This window comes from Bufo bufo, chromosome 6 (genome assembly GCF_905171765.1).
Source record: "Bufo bufo chromosome 6, aBufBuf1.1, whole genome shotgun sequence".
Classification (NCBI taxonomy): Eukaryota; Metazoa; Chordata; class Amphibia; order Anura; family Bufonidae; genus Bufo; species Bufo bufo.
In genome coordinates, this window is record NC_053394.1 from 363,686,988 (window position 1) to 363,706,320 (window position 19,333).

Genomic DNA, 19,333 nt, shown 5'->3' on the forward strand with positions numbered 1-19,333 from the left:
AAACAAACAGACCTTGCCCTGCGCGATGCCGCGCAAGGCAAGGGGGGAGCATCAGAGCAAGGAAATCCTCCGATGCTCCACTCATACATAGTAAATGAGTGAAGATAAGGTTATATCCGGGTTCATCTCTAAACCTTGACAACCCCTTTAAGGTATAATAGAAAGATTTCCTCCCGTTCTGTGTTTTTGACCAGCACCTGGTTTTGGCTCAAAATAACTAATGGAAATAACTGAAGTGTGAACTCGGCCTTAGCTTTCTGTAGTGAACTTGTTCATTGACATCCCTATCATGCGGAGAGGAACAGACCGCCAGCAACCCACTCCTCTTTGGCGTGGTTCCTCAGACCTCAATCCAGATCATTCCCCATTGATTGGTGATTGTACTTGGAAACATGAATAGTACTATTCCAAATAATAAGACCAGACGTGTTTCGGAGTATAGCTTACTCCTTCCTCAATGGCTACTAGAAGTACGCTATACCCAGAAACGCGTCTGGTGGTATTATTTTGAATAATACTATTCATGTTTACAAATGCAATCACCAGTGAATGGGGAATGATCCGGATTCAGGTCTGAGGAACCACGCCAGAGAGGATAGTAGTGGGTTGTTGGAGGTCTGTGCCTCTCCACAAGACAGCCATGCCTATAAAAAAAGCTCACTACAGACCGCTAAACCACAGACCGGATCGCTACTTTCTCATCACAGAAACACCTGTGGCATACACACTGACGCTATAACGCCAAGATCGCTGGTGGCGTATTGGGCATCTTTCATCCTGATGAAAGAGAACCATCACCCGATGAACGCACGTTTGCTCATTCATCAAGTGATCGGCTGCTCAATTATATGAGCCAATTTTGGGAATGAACGTTTGTGTGAACACTTGTGCCCGACTATAGTGTGGTCTAATAGGTCCTTCACTCAAGGACTTCTCATGGTTCTTCTGAACTAAATTCTAAGACCACAAACATTTTTGAAATGATTCGCAACATCTACAGCCTTACGGCTCATGCACACGACCGTATGTATTTTGCGGTCCGCCAAAAATACGAATGACGTCCGTGTTCATTCCATATTTTGCGGAACGGAACAGCTGGTCCTAATAGAACAGTACTATACTTGTCCGTAATGCGGACAATAATAGGACATGTTCTATTTTTTGGCGGAACAGAAATACAGACAAATGAAAACGGAATGCACACAGAGTAACTTCCGTTTTTTTTTTACGGTCCGCAAAAAAAAATGAACGGGCACGGAAAGAAAATACGTTTGTGTGCATGAGCCCTTACCCAGGCCAGTCTTAAAGTTCCGTACTCCTAATGCCCTATGTGCACGACCATATTCGCTTTGTGGTTCGCATTTTTTGCGGACCCATTGGCTTTAATGGGTCCGCAGTCTGCTAGAACATGTTCAATCTTTTTGCAGAAAGGACATACAAACCTAGAACCAGCCCTGTACCTCACATGGATCCAGAGATCTCCCCAGTCATTGCTCTGCTAGATTTATATCAAGCTGACAGCTCAAGGGGAGTGTCTTTTGTTCTGCAGCTCAGGAGGCGTGTCTATGCTCTCCCTATCACAACTGAGGGGCGTGTCTCAGCTCTCCCTATCACAGCTCAGGAGGTGTGTCCATGCTCTCCCTATCACAGCTCAGGGGGCATGTCTCAGCTCTCCCTATCACAGCTCAGGAGGCAGATGAAGAATGAAACTGAGCATGTGCGACCTTCTCAGTGAGCAGGACAAAGAAATAAGAAAAAAAAACAGCAGGTGGCGCTATACAGATACATTTTTTGAATAGCTCAGTAGCTATGCTAATGTTTAGCTACATGTAATTAAAAAAAGTATTCAGATCCAGATGCTGGTTTGAAAACTGTTTTTTATTTTTCGTGGGACAACCCCTTTAAGGGGAGTAGGGTGACAACTTCTGTGTGATCATATTAGTTGTTAACCAGTAAAGCATACTAATAATAATCTTTATAAAGCAACAATATGTTACACAGCGCTGTGCAATCAAAGGGAACTGTTGAATGAAGGGATCTAATTCTGGGAAATCATGTATGAAGGGAGAAGGGAGTCAAATTGGGAAATGGGATAGGCCTGCCTAACTAAATGTCTTTAGGGCATGGTTAAAGCTGTGGATGCCCAGCAGTTTGGGGTAGTGCATTCGAGAGAAGTGGTGCAGCTGGAGAGAAGTACTGTAGAAAGTGGGATCAGCATATTCCTATGATGTTTTGCAGGATGTACAGTGGAACGACATCGACTACATGGATGAATATCGAGACTTTACATATGACAAACAGCGTTTTGGCGATTATCCTAACATGGTCAAAGATTTCCACGCCGAGGGCCTTAAATACGTAATGATTGTGGTAAGGAAGTGTGAGATATTGCGGTGCTGTGACTACATCTGATTAATCTATTTAAATCTAATATAATGCAATTTTTTTATTTTTTAGGATCCAGCCATCAGCACTACAGCCCCCCATGATAGTTACCCTCCTTATGATGATGGACTAAAGAGAGGCGTTTTTATCACAAATGCAACTGGCCAGCCTCTTGTTGGCAAGGTACATTGCTTGTGGGGTTCCCACCCGGTTTCCTTCCTTATGGTATTATGGCAGAGAGCTTTGCCTCGGTTTTTAGAAGAAAGCCAGCGCTCCACGGTATATTTTAATCTATCACTGTAAATGCACCTTGCGCATGGTCGGTACCATAATACAGTGGTGGAAAATTTGGTCTACTCTGCTGACCTCTACTGGTCAATGTGCAAACTGCAATATTTCATAACTGATTTTATATGTAAAGTATAAAGTCTTGGTTAAATGTTTTATTCCTTTAACCTCAAAATACCTTTTACAGCAGTCACCAAGGAACTATAGGCTAGAAGGGACTCTTTTATGGCTATCTAGTTTAAGCCTGGCATGTGTGCCCTATGCGAGGTGGAGCGGGCGCTAATGAAGACGGGAGTGACGGAGACCCTGCAATGGTTTACAGACTAAAGGGCTCACTTTTCAACCCTCTAGTGCCCATACAGAGCGATCACGGTGTGCTTATAGGTTTCAATGACAGTCAGGGACCTTAGGTAGGCCCCAGGGCTGCCATAGGAACCTTTAGAGGCGGCTGTTTAACCCATTTGATACCATAGTCAATAAAATCTGGGGCACCTAAAGTCATTAACAAAGTGACGGCGTTCCCTCTGTTTCCCCGTCTGTCAGTGCCCCTGCAGTGCATTAGGGTTGCCATAGCCATCAGCGTCCTAATGAAGGCCATCCTTGCACACCTACTGACCATTTAACCCCTTAGATGCCGCTGTAAATAGCAGGGCATCTAAGTGGTTTAGAGGGAAGAGACCCCCTCTGTCGTCTTGTTGATGCCCTTGCTGAGCGATTAAAGGCAGATGATGGGTCGCCATGGATGCTGAGGGTCTAATGAAGACCCCCCAGGCATCTTTGTTTGCAATCATGATCAAGTCTCATAGTTGGGCTAAGAAAAAATGATCACTAAAAAGATCAATTTAAAAAAAAAAAAAAAAAAATTATGAAAATACTTTATTACGGCATAACAAGATGTCTTATTATGTCAAAGAAATGTAAAATAAATAAATAAATAGAAATGACCTGAACTATAAAATGATCACGTTATTTATCCTGCGCAGTGAATAAAATACAAGGGTCATATGTTCCTGAAAATGGTACAAAGGAAAACTGCAACTCATGCCACATTAAATGAAAGTTTATTTTATTTCTGCAAAAGTAGTAAAAACATAAAACACTATATAAATGTGGTATTGCTGCAATTGTACAACCAGAGAATAAAGTTATAAGATCATTTATGGTGAACATCGTAAAAACGAAACCCCCAAACAATGTTATGACTTTGTATTACTCCTAACAGGTTTGGCCGGGTCTTACAGTGTTCCCCGATTTTACAAAGCCGGAAACATTTCATTGGTGGTACGATATGGTGAAGAGCTTTCATGACCAGGTTCCTTTTGATGGCTTGTGGATAGTAAGTATTGAGTCCGTATATTTGCCTCAGTACAGTGAGGTGACGTTTGAAGTTTGGCATTTCCCCTGCATTGTGACATCAGGTTGTACATTATCCAAGTACTCCGACATCACTGTGTATATTTCCCCTCTACTGTGACATCACTGTGTGTATTATCCACGTACTGTGACATCACTGTGTATATTTCCCCTCTACTGTGACATCACTGTGTGTATTATCCACGTACTGTGACATCACTGTGTACATTATCCCTGTACTGTGACATCACTGTGTGTATTATCCCTGTACTGTGACATCACTGGATGCATTATCCCTGTACTGTGACATCACTGTGTGTATTATCCCTGTACTGTGACATCACTGTGTGTATTATCCCTGTACTGTGACATCACTGTGTACATTATCCCTGTACTGTGACATCACTGTGTACATTATCCCTGTACTGTGACATCACTGTGTGTATTATCCTGTACTGTGACATCACTGTGTGTATTATCCCTGTACTGTGACATCACTACATATATTATCCCTGTACTGTGATATCACCATGTAATATCCCTGTACTGTGACATCACTATGCACATTATCCCTGTACTGTGACATCACTGTGTGTATTATCCCTGTACTGTGACATCACTGTGTACATTATCCCTGTACTGTGACATCACTGTGTACATTATCCCTGTACTGTGACATCACTGTGTCCATTATCCCTGTACTGTGACATCACTGTGTCCATTATCCCTGTACTGTGACATCACTGTGTGCATTATCCCTGTGCTGTGACATCACTGTGTGCATTATCCCTGTGCTGTGACATCACTGTGTGCATTATCCCTGTGCTGTGGCATCACTGTGTGCATCATCCCTGTGCTGAGTAGAGACTCAGCATATACAGTACAGACCAAAAGTTTGGACACACCTTCTCATTCAAAGAGTTTTCTTTATTTTCATAACTATGAAAATTGTAGATTCACACTGAAGGCATCAAAACTATGAATTAACACATGTGGAATTATATACATAACAAACAAGTGTGAAACAACTGAAAATATGTCATATTCTAGGTTCTTCAAAGTAGCCACCTTTTTGCTTTGATTACTGCTTTGCACACTCTTGGCATTCTCTTGATGAGCTTCAAGAGGTAGTCCCCTGAAATGGTTTTCACTTCACAGGTGTGCCCTGTCAGGTTTAATAAGTGGGATTTCTTGCCTTATAAATGGGGTTGGGACCACCAGTTGCGTTGAGGAGAAGTCAGGTGGATACACAGCTGATAGTCCTACTGAATAGACTGTTAGAATTTGTATTATGGCAAGAAAAAAGCAGCTAAGTAAAGAAAAACGAGTGGCCATCATTACTTTAAGAAATGAAGGTCAGTCAGTCAGCCGAAAAATTGGGAAAACGTAAGGGCTATTTGACCATGAAGGAGAGTGATGGGGTGCTGCGCCAGATGACCTGACCTCCACAGTCACCGGACCTGAACCCAATCGAGATTGTTTGGGGTGAGCTGGACCGCAGAGTGAAGGCAAAAGGGCCAACAAGTGCTAAGCATCTCTGGGAACTCCTTCAAGACTGTTGGAAGGCCATTTCAGGGGACTACCTCTTGAAGCTCATCAAGAGAATGCCAAGAGTGTGCAAAGCAGTAATCAAAGCAAAAGGTGGCTACTTTGAAGAACCTAGAATATGACATATTTTCAGTTGTTTCACACTTGTTTGTTATGTATATAATTCCACATGTGTTAATTCATAGTTTTGCTGCCTTCATAGTCATGAAAATAAAGAAAACTCTTTGAATGAGAAGGTGTGTCCAAACTTTTGGTCTGTACTGTGCAAAAATATAAAACAAAAATAATATCCAAAAATATATCTTTATTGAAATCGATAAAACAAATAAATAGATGCATAAACACTAGCCGGGTCTGTATTGTGCATATGTTGTGAATCATGGTCTCTTATCTAGGCGGGGCCACATAGTTTGATTTTGTATTTATCTATACTTGTTTCTCCATCCCACCTTTTTCACTACTTGTGATGCTATAACTGGATGTCCCGACGTGTTTTGTGCACTCTCCATGTGGTTGTGTTTCTTTGCCAATTTATGCATCTATTTATTTGTTTTATCGATTTCAATAAAGATTGATTTTTGGATATTATTTTTGTATTATATTTTTGGATATGCTGGGTGTCTGGGTTTGTCCCATCTAGGAGCTATTACCGTAATTTCTGACACTTGCGTTTTATTTGTGTTGTATAACTGTATTCCGGTTTTGTGTTTAATTGCTCATTGGTGTCCCTGTGCTGTGGCATCACTGTGGGCATTATCTATGTGTTGTGACGTCACCGTGCCTGCACACCTCACTGCTGAAGCCACTGATTGGCTGACAGTGGTGACATGCGTATAGATGGCACATCAGACTTCCAGTCTAGCAGGGAGGGAGTTCAGCGCTGGATCTGGAGCACCGGTGACAGATCTTTTATTTTTTTAGAACCCCCCACCCCCCCACACCCCTTCAGCCTGTGTGAAAAATAGGTAGTATTTCTAGAGAGTTATAATATTACAGGTTATACTTACTAGAGATGGGTTGTTGATCCAGGCAGTTATTCTGATGGCCTGAATTTTTTTTCCCCCTAAAGTGGGGAAAATTTGACTCTTTTTGCCTTCCTCTGGATCTACCTGCAGGATAACAGGCTGAACTGGATGGACGGAGGGCTTTTTTCAGCCTTATAAACTATGTTAAAAAGGGTTCCCAGTCTCGGAGAACCCCTTTAATACCATTTATTGCAATTCTGATTCCTTCTCTGTCACAGGATATGAATGAACCCTCTAACTTTGTCGCTGGTTCAGTAGACAGTTGTCCAGACAACAATATTGAAAAGCCTCCATACGTCCCAGGTAAATTCATATTATAACGAAATGATTAAAAGAAGTGTGGATATCGGTTTTATTGATGGCGTAATGTAGGTAATGAAGAATACTAGAGGAGTATAATCAGGACGGATCACAAGGAGGGCAAACAGGGCAATCCACCTCCCAGGTCTATTCGTTGTTTCCCATGTGATTATGTAGGGATTGCCCGGCCAAGGTGACAACCCCAATGGTCTAAACCTGTGGTCAATTACAAAAACTCACCTGTCCGCAGTCCTGCCATTCCCACACTGCTACCCTGTTCTCGGCTGCCCTGTTCTTGCCTGTGGCCAATCACGCGCTAGAACGGTACGTCTCTACTTCAGGTCCGGTGGGGACAGGAAGCAGCTTGGGAACGGGGCAGCAGAGTGGGAATAGTGGGATCATGGACAGGTGAGCTTTTTTTTTTTTTTTTTTTATTTGGCCAGGTTGAGACCATTGGGATTGTGGGCTCCTAAGCTGGACAACCCTTTAATATAGATCACTGTGCTGGTGCTCGGTCTGTCTGTACTACTAAGAAATCCTGTGTGCATATATATTAATAAGGTAATACAGCAGAGCTTCGGCCTATGTGTTTAACCCCTTGGCAACATGTTTAATTGTAAAAGGATTTGCTCAACTCGCCTACTAGTAGGGCCCCTGTGATGGCGCGGGCTCAGAAGAAAAACCATATTACAGCTGACACCCTGCTGCAATGGCCAGGAGTGGAAATAGCTTAGACCTCAGCTCTTTAAACCTTTAGATGCAGCGGTCAAAAGTGATCATGTATAGAAGCGATCAGAAGGTTGCATAGTATAGTCTAAAGAAGGGTGAAAAAAAAAAGTTTAATAAACTAATTTAAAATATAGCCATGGGAACGCGCACCTGCGCACTGGATGTGCTGACTGACCCCCAATTTTTCTTTACAAAAAACCTTCCGTATTTAAAAATAGATTTTGATGTAAAAAAAAATAAAAAGTACATATAATTGGTATCATCGATGCGTGCATGATCATGTTACTTTACTGGCTGGAAGTGATGTTTCTGTGTTCACCACGGTGTTCCCTAAAATAGAATAAAAAAGTGATATGTACCTCAAAATGGTACCAATGAAAACATAAACTCATACCACCAAAAATAAGCCCTCCATTGATGGAAGGAAGTAAAGCCATGGCTGTCAATGCAAAAAAAAAAAAAAGTTTAAAACAAAAAACTTCATTAAACTATATAAATTTGATATCACCCTAATTGTACTGACCTGCAGAATAAACGTCGTAAACAATACCCAAAAAGGAAACCCCAAAAGTTTTTATTTTTTTATTTTTTATTCCCCCACAAAAAAAATTTAAGTTTTTCAATACATGATATGAACTCCAGAATTACACCATTAAAAATACACCTTATGGTGACCCCCCCCCCCAAAAAAAATTCTATTATATGGATGAAACAATAGAAAAATAAACAAGTTAAAGAAAAATATTTACAACCGGCACCTGCATCTGAATATTTTTGCAAACTGCATGTAATTAAAAATTATGTATAGCCACTGAGCTATTCAATAAAATGGATCTGTCCAACCATGATCATAACAGTAATAGTTTGCATCCTATTTTTTCCTTACAGCCGTAGTGGGAGGTGCATTAAGCCACGCTACAATCTGTGTGTCAAGTCAGCAGCATCTCTCTTCACATTATAATCTTCACAATCTGTATGGACTGTCCGAGGCAATAGCATCCCACCAGTAAGTGAGCAGAGAAGATACTAGTACTATGTCTTAAGGTCCCCTTACACGGGCCAACTCGGCAAGCAATTTTCAGGAACAAACCGTTCATTCCCAATAATTGCCTACACGTCAGAGGAGGTGAGAGCTACATTAACATGTGCCAATCATCTCCTCTGTATGGGGCGAGCAATCACTGCTGCAATTGCTCATCCTTATAGACAATCTTGGTTTCTGGGCAGATCTCTAGTCACACATGACGATCTGCTGCCCCGAAACAATGATTTTGCTGCTGCATCAACGATGTTTTCACCCAATGAAGGAGCTTTTGCTCCTTCCTTAGGTGATTGATGGTACATGGGGAGTGAATGTTCCTAAGAATGCTCCTTCCCGATAATTGCCCCAATCACCAGCACAAGGGGCTTAACAATCTATCGTATGACTGATATTTTTTTACCTGTTGCTAGTGCTTTGGTGAGGATCCGGGGAAAACGCCCTTTTGTGATCTCCAGATCCACGTTTTCCAGTCATGGTCACTATGCAGGTCATTGGACAGGTGATGTGGAAAGTACCTGGGAACAGCTCTACTACTCAATACCTGGTAGGATATATTTTAAGAAATTGATATCGTGATAAAAACAGATATCTGTCTTCTTTCTTGGTTTTGATATATCTTCCTACACTTTTCAGGCATATTACTTTTCAACATGTATGGTGTTCCTCTGGTTGGGGCAGACATATGTGGTTTTGGTGGGAGTACAACAGAAGAGTTATGTGTGCGATGGAGTCAACTTGGTGCCTTTTACCCATTTATGAGAAATCATAATAATCGTGATAGTCAGGTAAGAAAATACGTCTTCTTCTGCCTGATACTTATAACTTAGTCTCATTACTATCGCTTATTTATTTATTGTTTTGAAGTTTTTAACATGTTTTAAAATCTTCTAGAATGCTCAAGAGTCAAGATATATATTGGACTTATACCATTTTTACAAAATTTTAGATAGTTTTATTTAGTGTTTTTTTTTTCCTCCTTTCAGCCGCAAGAACCCTATGTTTTCTCCAAGCAATCTCAAGAAGCCATAAGGAATGCTTTGCGCATTCGATATTCGCTGCTTCCATATCTTTATACGTTGTTTCATAAGGCGCACAGTCTGGGAGAAACTGTCGCTCGTGCACTTTTTCTTGAGTAAGTTTTTTTGTTTTTGTACTTTACTACTCGCAAATAGCTGTGAATACTACCCCTGAGTTTCTTAACTGATCGTCTCTAGATAAGTCTTGAGGAATATTTGGGTAAAGTCACATGTGGCATATTTGTATGCCAGAGCATGTGACGTGTGGATTTTTTTTAGGTGGATTCACTGCAGAGAAGTCCATGGTAAAAGATTAAATCAAACATCAAACCACACTTAAAGGAGTGTTCAAGAAGTTTACTACTGATGGTTTATCCTCAGGATAGGCCATTAATATCTGATTGAAGGGGGGGGGGGGCAACCGTTACAGATCAGCTGTTCCCAAGTAGCTCAGCACAGGAACTGCACAGTATTGTCCATGGTGGAGTGGACGGCGGAGGTTATTGCAGCACTGCAGTTACAAGCTCTGTCCACTACTCAACGGACTAAGCTCTGTAGCTCTGGTGGTCGTCAGGGGTGTAGGATGTTGGAACCCCGCCGATCAAATATTGATAGCCTATCCTAAGGATAGATCATCAACAGTAAAGTCCTGACATACACCTTCAAAGAAAACGACCATATCTGTACAAAATGTTATGGTGTCTAGCAGAGTTGACTTCTAGCCTGGATATGACTCCATCAACAGCCATAGTTATCTGGTCAGATTGGAAAAGTACAGGCGTTCATCAAGTGCAATCTATTTTTAGGCTAGCTTTCCCCGAATTTAAAAGTACTACCTCCATTAAACCCACCACTATTGGCCGCTATAGGTTGGGGGTATCGGCAGCACATGGTAGCTACAGCACAGCCACTCCTTTGCAATCCAGCCCTAGATATAGCTATTTCCTCCAGAGGAAGGCAAAACAAAACAACCCTGGGGAATTTCGTCAGATTTTACCTCAAAGTGGGGGAAAAACCTACCTAAACTCACAACATTGACTACCTCATATGGTAGATCAAGCAAAAGTTTGACCACTCTCAGGGCTCGTCATTATGGAGCCACATGGCCTCCATGCACTGCCTGAGGGCTCCATATGTAAAGAGATTTCTGAGATTTCAGTCCACGGTATTCCATGTGTAGCACAACTAGTTTTCATGTTTTCCTCCTTATGTGCATCAATGTACTTTTCTATGCTTTCCATGATCTTCTTTGCCTTGCCAACAGCTGCCTGGCACTGGTTTTATCAGTTGCCCACTAGTGTTGGTCGAGCACCAAAGTGCTTGTGTGCTCTGGTGCTCGAGTAGAACACTTCCCAATGCTCGGGTGCTCTACAGAGCACAATGGAAGTCAATGGGAGAACCCGAGCATTAAACGAGGCACCCCCTACTGTGAAGAGGGTAGGGTGTCAGGACTTTAGTTCGGCTTAGGAGTCCCTGCTCTGACTCCATATATAGCTATGTCCATATATGGAGTCAGTGCTTGGGGACAACCAGTGTATTTATATCTAACTTAGCCTCTATGTCTGAAAAGTTTCTGGCGGGATTCAAACTTGCAAGAATCTTACAGCCAAGAATCTTAACCACTACACTATAGAGCTGCATGGCCAGTTACTAAAAAAAAATAAAAAAAATAAAAAATTTGACTTGCTGTATAAGTATTCCTATACAGCAGAAGTCTCATATTTATTTTTATTTTTTTTGTAACTGGCCATGCAGCTCTATAGTGTAGTGGTAAACATTCTGGACTGTAATGTAGAAGGTTGGGAGTTCGAATCCCTCCAGAAACTTTTCAGAAATAGAGGAAAAATTAGATATAAATACACTCGACCATCGCGCTCGAGCACACGCGATATTCGGCCGAGCATGCTCGCCCAACACTATTGCCCACCACTCATATGTCCATGTCTTTTTCCTAAGCTATGTTTATATATGTTGATATGACCGCCTATTAAATGAGCCATTTCTCGCACACATTCGGAGCTTCTCCATCTCCTCTATATCTCTGTGGTGTTCGCAACACTATACTTTCTACTGCAACACATTTCTAAGTTTCTGCAACAAGATCCGGCGAGCGTGAAGACTTCTTTATATCTTAATACGTTTTTTTTCTTTATCTCACAACTTGTGTTTGCAAGAAAAACTTCTGTGCATAGGAAAAACCTCTTTAATGTATACAATACATTTTACATGCACACGGTGTTACTTAGGATCTAATTTTGTCCGTTCAAGGTTCCCCACTGACCAAAACACTTGGACAATTGACCGCCAGTTTCTCTGGGGAAATGCACTGCTGATCACCCCGGTCCTCGAACAAGGAAAGACTGAAGTAAATGGATACTTTCCTGAGGGAAGTTGGTATATGCTTCAGACGGTGAGTGCTTTCTATGCAGTTTTTTTTATACGCTGTACATTATGTGAAGCAATATGTGTTCAGAGATGTGAAATCAGCCCTTCATAGTCCATTACAGTTCATAAAAATCACCCCTTTCAGCCAAGGTTAGCTGCTTTTCATCTGCTCCCTGCTTCATCAACAGGTCATGGCTTCATGACCTGTTGATGAAGTCTTAGGCTGTAAACAATTAGGTCAACTGACAAAGTATTTTGAAGCCTAGGCTCCAGCGATGTGTCCTTTCAGTATCTTCTCCGGCTCATTGCTGCAGAGATCTCTCCATTCACATAGTGCTCATCTTCTGCTCCCGCCTTGCACTGATCACACAGATCATTGCCAGTTAGGAAGAGTGAGAACTGTGCAGCTATGAAGAGCTGCATAGTTCTCTCAATAATCCGGCAGAGCTTTATCAATAAAGAGGTGGTCTGGAATATACCGTATTTTTCAAAATATCTTGCTAAGAAGTCGTTTGTATTGCAGTCCTCAAAAATATGGTATAATCTTCTCTGGACACTGATTTAGACAAATTGGGAGATATTTATTAAGACCGGTGTTTTACATGCCAGTCTTAATCTATCTGCTGCTGGAGTCAGATGCACCACCATTATAAAGAGGCGCACATCTAAGGCTACTTTCACACTTGCGGCAGAGTGATCCGTCGCCGGAACTGCCTGCCGTATCCGTCAAAACGTATGCCAACTGATGGCATTTGTAAGACTGATCAGGATCCTGATCCGTCTTACAAATGCATTGAAATGCCGGCATTTTTTTTTTTCACCTTTTTCTCGGTCTGTGCTTGTGCAGACCGAAAGGACGTATCCGCATTCCGGTATTTTGAATGCCGGATCCGGCACTAATACATTCCTATGGAATAAAATGCAGGATCCGGCGTTCAGGCAAGTGTTCAGTTTTTTTGGCTGGAGATAAAACCGTAGCATGCTGCGGTTTTAGGGTACTTTCACACTATCGTTTTTCTTTTCCGGCATAGAGTTCCGTCCTAGGGGCTCTATACTGGAAAAGAACTGATCAGTTTTATCCCCATGCATTCTGAATGGAGAGAATTCCGTTCAGGATGCATCAGGATGTCTTCAGTTCAGTCTTTTTGACTGATCAGGACAAAGATAAAACCGCAGCATGCTACGGTTTTATCTCCGGCCAAAAAAACTGAACACTTGCCTGAATGCCGGATCCGGCATTTTTTTCCATAGGAATGTATTAGTGCATTCAAAATCCCGGAATCCCGGATACGTCCTTTCGGTCTGCACATGCGCAGACCGAAAAAAAGGTGAAAAAAATAAATGCCGGAACCGTTTTTCCGGATGACACCGGAAAGACAGATCCGGCATTTCAATACATTTGTGAGATTGATCAGGATCCTGATCAGTCTTACAAATGCCATCAGTTGGCATACGTTTTGACGGATCCAGCAGGCAGTTCCGGCGACGGATCACTCCGTCGCAAGTGTGAAAGTAGCCTAATTATCTCTGTCCTGATCAGTCAAAAAGACTGAACTGAAGACATCCTGAACGGATTTCTCTCTATTCAGAATGCATTAGGATAAAACTGATCAGTTCTTCTCCGGTATTGGGCCCCTAGGACGGAACTCTATGCCGGAAAAGAAAAACACTAGTGTGAAAGTGCCCTAAGCAGGTCTGTGTGCTTAAATTGAAATCTACACCAGCAAGGGAGCTTATGTGGACTTCAGGTATAACCTATGCCATTTTCCTGGTGTAAATTATAATAAACGTGACTGGCCATGCACAGCCCACTCCCAGCTTCACCCACTTTTTGGAAAAATTGGCGAGCATACGCAAAACCTCCTAGTCACAAAATTTTGCATGAGACATGCTCCAAAATTTGCAGCTTTTTCACGCCAGTCTTCCAGTGTGGAGATGATAAATTCTCCCTATCGACTTTACATACACTAGAGATAGTTTAGAGAGGACCTGTGATGGAAGATAACATACTTGAGATAACCTCAGCATGCCAGGCTGTTCACTTAAAGGGATTTTCTCATCTGAGACAATGGTGGCATATCGCTAGGATATGCCCTCCTTGTCTGATAGGTGCAGGTCCCAGCACTGGGACCCGCACCTATCTCTTAAACGGAGCCCCGAAAGTGGTGGAGGGCGCACTGGGCATGTGCAGCCGCCCTCCATTCATTTTTTGGGGGGCTGCATTTCCTCCAGGCCCATAGAAGTGAATGGGAATGGTGATAGGTCATGCGCAGTGCGCTCCTATTCATTTCTATGGGGAGAGAGCTTGGAGGTGGCCAGACCAGGGTCCTACAGCCACCACTTTGGTCCGATCCATTCTCGATAAGTGGTGGTAACGACCCCTTTAATGCAATGAGACTAGAAGTCGGTTTTCATACTTGGCATAAGATGCTGATACATGGCATATTCTGATTCTTGCTCTTACTCTTATTATTCTGACGTCACATATTTATACAAAGTTTCTTTTGATTCTCAGGGTGTGAAAATTCAAAGCAAGTGCCAATGGATAAATCTTTCGGCACCAATGGATACGATTAATGTTCATGTTAGAGGTGGCCACATTTTACCTACACAGGTAAGTAGTTGCATTAATTGTCAGCTCCTTATCTATGATCTAGAGCTCAATGCCAGGTGCCTCCTTTCTACCCCAGACCTGAAGAGGTAGAGACACCTGGTTTTATCATCAAAACTACATCTGAAAACCTGATCAAAACCCGACTCTGTATGTGCAGCCAAGGGCTTGTTCACACAGCGGATTTTGAAGCTGTCAAAATCCGCCATATACTCTGAGGCAGGAACTGCTATGGTTGTTCGCTTTGAATGCTGCGGGGCCCACTCATGGCTTAGCTTCGGAGTTAAACTGCAAGAGGATACCCACCATGGCTTCAGGCCATGAAGAGACATGTGTCCCACGATACAAATTTGATACAAGGTGCAACATGCTAGCAAAGTTCTCTGTTGGCTGCAATTCACTTCATAACCACTAGGTGGACACACAGGGACAAATACAGCATATACATATAATATCCCCAAAAAAGAAGGCTTATATAAAAGACTGCCCCTCTAATTAAAAAAATACAGCATTTAACAACAAACATATAAATATGAGCAGGTATGAAAAACATCAAAAACACATACAGTGCAATACTAAGACCCCAAAGCCCTGGTCAGGTTGGTGGCTAGCCTGGGTACAAGATGAGATACGGCCTCTAGCCTGGGTACAAGATGAGATACGGCCTCTAGCCTGGGTACAAGATGAGATACGGCCTCTAGCCTGGGTACAAGATGAGATATGGCCTCTAGCCTGGGTACAAGATGAGATACGGCCTCTAACCTAGGTACAAGATAAGATACGGCCTCTAGCCTGGGTACAAGATGGGATACAGCCTCTAACCTGGGTACAAGATGAGATACGGCCTCTAGCCTAGGTACAAGATGGGATACGGCCTCTAGCCTGGGTACAAGATGAGATACGGCCTCTAGCCTGGGTACAAGATGAGATACGGCCTCTAGCCTGGGTACAAGATGAGATACGGCCTCTAGCCTGGGTACAAGATGAGATACGGCCTCTAGCCTGGGTACAAGATGAGATACGGCCTCTAGCCTGGGTACAAGATGAGATACGGCCTCTAGCCTGGGTACAAGATGAGATACGGCCTCTACCCTGGGTACAAGATGAGATACGGCCTCTAGCCTGGATACAAGATGAGATGTGGCCTCTAGCCTGGATACAAGATGAGATACGGCCTCTAGCCTGGATACAAGATGAGATGTGGCCTCTAGCCTGGATACAAGATGAGATACGACCTCTAGTCTGGATACAAGATGAGATATGGCCTCTAACCTGGGTACAAGATGAGATACGGCCTCTAGCCTGGGTACAAGATGAGACACGGCCTCTAGCCTGGGTACAAGATGAGATACGGCCTCTAACCTGGGTACAAGATGAGATACGACCTCTAGTCTGGATACAAGATGAGATGCGGCCTCTAGCCTGGGTACAAGATGAGATACGACCTCTAGCCTGGATACAAGATGTAGTGACTTATGAGATGTTTTAATTCACTCATGCTTGTGAGTATAATAAATCTTTTTATAATTGTCTCTGGCTGACAGTGCTTCACCATTTGTGTGACTCCCTTGCTAATTTACAGAATGGCTCAAGGAGTAAGAGAGCGTCTTTTGTGGATACTGATGTGTCTCTATATCTGATGGTGCATATGGCTTCAAACTAAAGAGGAATATCTCCGTTGGATTTAAAGCAGAGCGGTCCGATATCTACAAATACTTACTGTGTGAATTCTGCCCACTTCACTACAGGACCTGCAGCACACGACTGAAAGGCAGCTTATTGGAGACATTTTATTGTTGGATACAAGGTGAGATACGACCTCTAGCCTGGGTACAAGATGAGATACGACCTCTGGCCTGGATACAAGATGAGATACGACCTCTGGCCTGGATACAAGATGAGATACGGCCTCTGGCCTGGGTACAAGATGAGATACGGCCTCTGGCCTGGGTACAAGATGAGATACGACCTCTGGCATGGATACAAGATGAGATACGACCTCTAGCCTGGATACAAGATGAGATACAACCTCTAGCTTGGATACAAGATGAGATACAACCTCTAGCCTGGATACAAGATGAGATACAGCTGGACATGGAGGCATACAAGTTCTGGGTATCCTGCGGCACATTTGCCCACAGATGTTACAGCTGGGCCTGTAGATCCTGCACACTCGTAGGTTGCTGAAGCTGGTGTCACAGTCAGTCCCATAAATGCTCAATTGGTGATAAATCTGGTGACCCATCAGCCGAGTGTTGTAATCTGGAGGAGACATTCCTGGGAAACTCTTGCTGTGTGTGAACTAGCATTATCCTGCTGAGAAATACTAGTTGGAAGACATGTCCTGAGTGGGACACACGTGGTCGCAGGTTGTCCTGTACATATCACTGAGCTGTTAGTGTCCCTCGTGTCTCTACTAGGGGTGTCCGACTGTCATATGTGACTGCTCCCCGATCACACCAGCATTAAGGCAGTGTGTTGTTCCACAGCAAAGGCAGGACTGAAGTGCTCACCAGGACAGTAGTCAGATCCCAGACAGAACCTGGATTTATCACTAAAGACCATATTATCCCAGTCCTTAGTGGTCCAGGTTTCTTGTTCACAACATTACTGTAAAATGAAGGCGACCGTGGCAGGCTATTAATGACAGGACATGTAATGGGCGCACTGATACCAAATTTCCTTCTGCTAAGCACCTGGAAATGGCAGAGACAAGGATGTGTAACGAAGGTGCCACCTGTGTCTGGACGGTGGACAACAAAACTGAAGGATCTGCTTGTATTTGCTGGTGAATCGAACAAACTTCTCTACTGGTGGTCTGCCAGGGCTATCTGGAGCCTGTTCAGTGTGTGCTCTCCCATAACCACTGCTCCCTACACTTTCTAACAGCAAGCTCAGAACGGCCTAGATAGGAGGTAACAACCATCCTGCTTCTCTCAGTCCAATGCTGCTCCTATCAAGTCTGTCAACTGGGCAAAATGTCTGTAAGTGTATTGTAGCGACATGTCTAGCAGTCAACAATCTCTCACCAAGAGGTACACTACCCAAAAGTAGCCTCTGAGAGCCTTTTTTATAGGGTAGCAGAGTGGAGAACTTTTACGGTTTCTTGTGGTAAGACCTTGTGTCTAATCAGACGGCACCTGTAAAGATTTACATATTTGTCTGAGACATAACTGTATGCTGACTTTTGCAGCGATCTGACAAATCTATCTGGAAGCGCTATTTTATCTATCTATCCTATATCGATCTCATATCGATTATATATCTATCTCACATCTATCTATCTGTCTGTCTATCTATCTATCTCTGCTTTTCTGCTAAGCCTTGCTCCCTTGGCAAGTTAGGTGTACTAGATTTTTCTAAAACTAATTGCACCAAATTTGCCATGTTTTCAAGGTCTAGGTGCAATCACATTTACAAATGTGGATCAGCGTGTCTGAAGAATTGTAGACTCATTCATGAAAAGTTGATGTCCTCTTTCTATGCAGATTCCAGGGATGACCACTGAGGAGACCCGTAGGAATAACCTGACCCTAGTGGTGGCGCTTACGCCAGACGGGTTTGCCCGAGGAGAACTATTCTGGGATGATGGAGACAGTTTAGGGTCTTTTGAGAGGATGGATTATACTGAAGTGGTGTTCATTGCTACAAATGTAAGTACTGGGCTGGGGGTTACATTAAAGTGCCTTAATAAGTTATGGTGTCTATGAGCTCACACTGGTTCTTTGTCTCAGAATGCACTTGTCAGCGAGGTGATACACTTGACCAGTGAAACAGCCAGCCTGACGCTGGCATCAGTGGACGTATATGGCATCCCAAACCCTCCCAAGAAGGTGCTGGTTAATCAGGTGCCCACCAAAGACTTTGCATTCAGAGCAGATACCAAGGTATTGAACTGTAGTGTTTTTATAGACTAATAATTTATTGGCTTGTTTTGGTCACTTTTAGAATATGATTGTTACGGATCAGCGAGTGTGGACTCACTGTGCCAACTAACTGGTTTGGCATTTAACCCTTGTACAGAGATCCGGACTTTGCTGCAGGGGAGCAACCAGACTGCTATCTCCTGGGATAGTCCGAGCATTGTTGGCAGCTGACCCACTGGGGTCAGGGATTCTGGTGCAAGAATGCAGAAACCACACTAAAACCGCAGGAAAGCTGCAGGTGCAGTCTGAACAGTCACTTAGGATTGAATGGTTTAGAGATCCAGACAGCACACTGGTAACGTAGATGAAAGTAGAGACACAGGACGGACTTGCAGACAGGGTCGTAGTGAAGACAAACGGAGCAGGTAGGCTCGATACTTGGAAGGAACACAGACAAGGCAGATGGACAGGGTTAACTCAGGATAACACCGGCAGGGCGTAAACAGGGCTGGAGCACAATGGGAACACAGGCAGGAAATAACGCAGAAAATACGCAGGTAAATCACAATAACACTAAACTATCAAATACCTTGTCTAGTCACCAGGGAACCTAAAGCTCAGGCACCCTCTGACTAGGAAGCGGGTCCTTTAATACACAGGGACTCCTTTAAGAAGCTGAATGTGAGTGCACGTGCACCCTAAGGGCACAGATTCTGGCAGGCCTCAACCTATATGACACAATGACTTTTTTGCCGATATTTAACTTGTATAAAAATCCACAAGTA

General features: G+C 43.1%; 1 protein-coding gene across 3 annotated transcripts in view; it reads left to right on the forward strand.

Moving 5' to 3' along the window:
* The window catches only part of LOC121003349 (lysosomal alpha-glucosidase-like), a 60,839-nt gene that overhangs the window by 40,279 nt on the left and 1,227 nt on the right, over positions 1-19,333 (forward strand). For all 3 annotated transcript variants that reach the window (XM_040435117.1, XM_040435118.1, XM_040435116.1), the window contains 12 exons: positions 2,239-2,370; positions 2,458-2,568; positions 3,896-4,009; positions 6,818-6,902; positions 8,517-8,634; positions 9,081-9,214; positions 9,304-9,455; positions 9,654-9,802; positions 11,955-12,096; positions 14,587-14,685; positions 18,171-18,335; positions 18,417-18,569. In XM_040435117.1, coding sequence (XP_040291051.1) covers positions 2,239-2,370; positions 2,458-2,568; positions 3,896-4,009; positions 6,818-6,902; positions 8,517-8,634; positions 9,081-9,214; positions 9,304-9,455; positions 9,654-9,802; positions 11,955-12,096; positions 14,587-14,685; positions 18,171-18,335; positions 18,417-18,569 — 1,554 coding nt within the window. The remainder of the gene's footprint in view (positions 1-2,238; positions 2,371-2,457; positions 2,569-3,895; positions 4,010-6,817; positions 6,903-8,516; positions 8,635-9,080; positions 9,215-9,303; positions 9,456-9,653; positions 9,803-11,954; positions 12,097-14,586; positions 14,686-18,170; positions 18,336-18,416; positions 18,570-19,333) is intronic.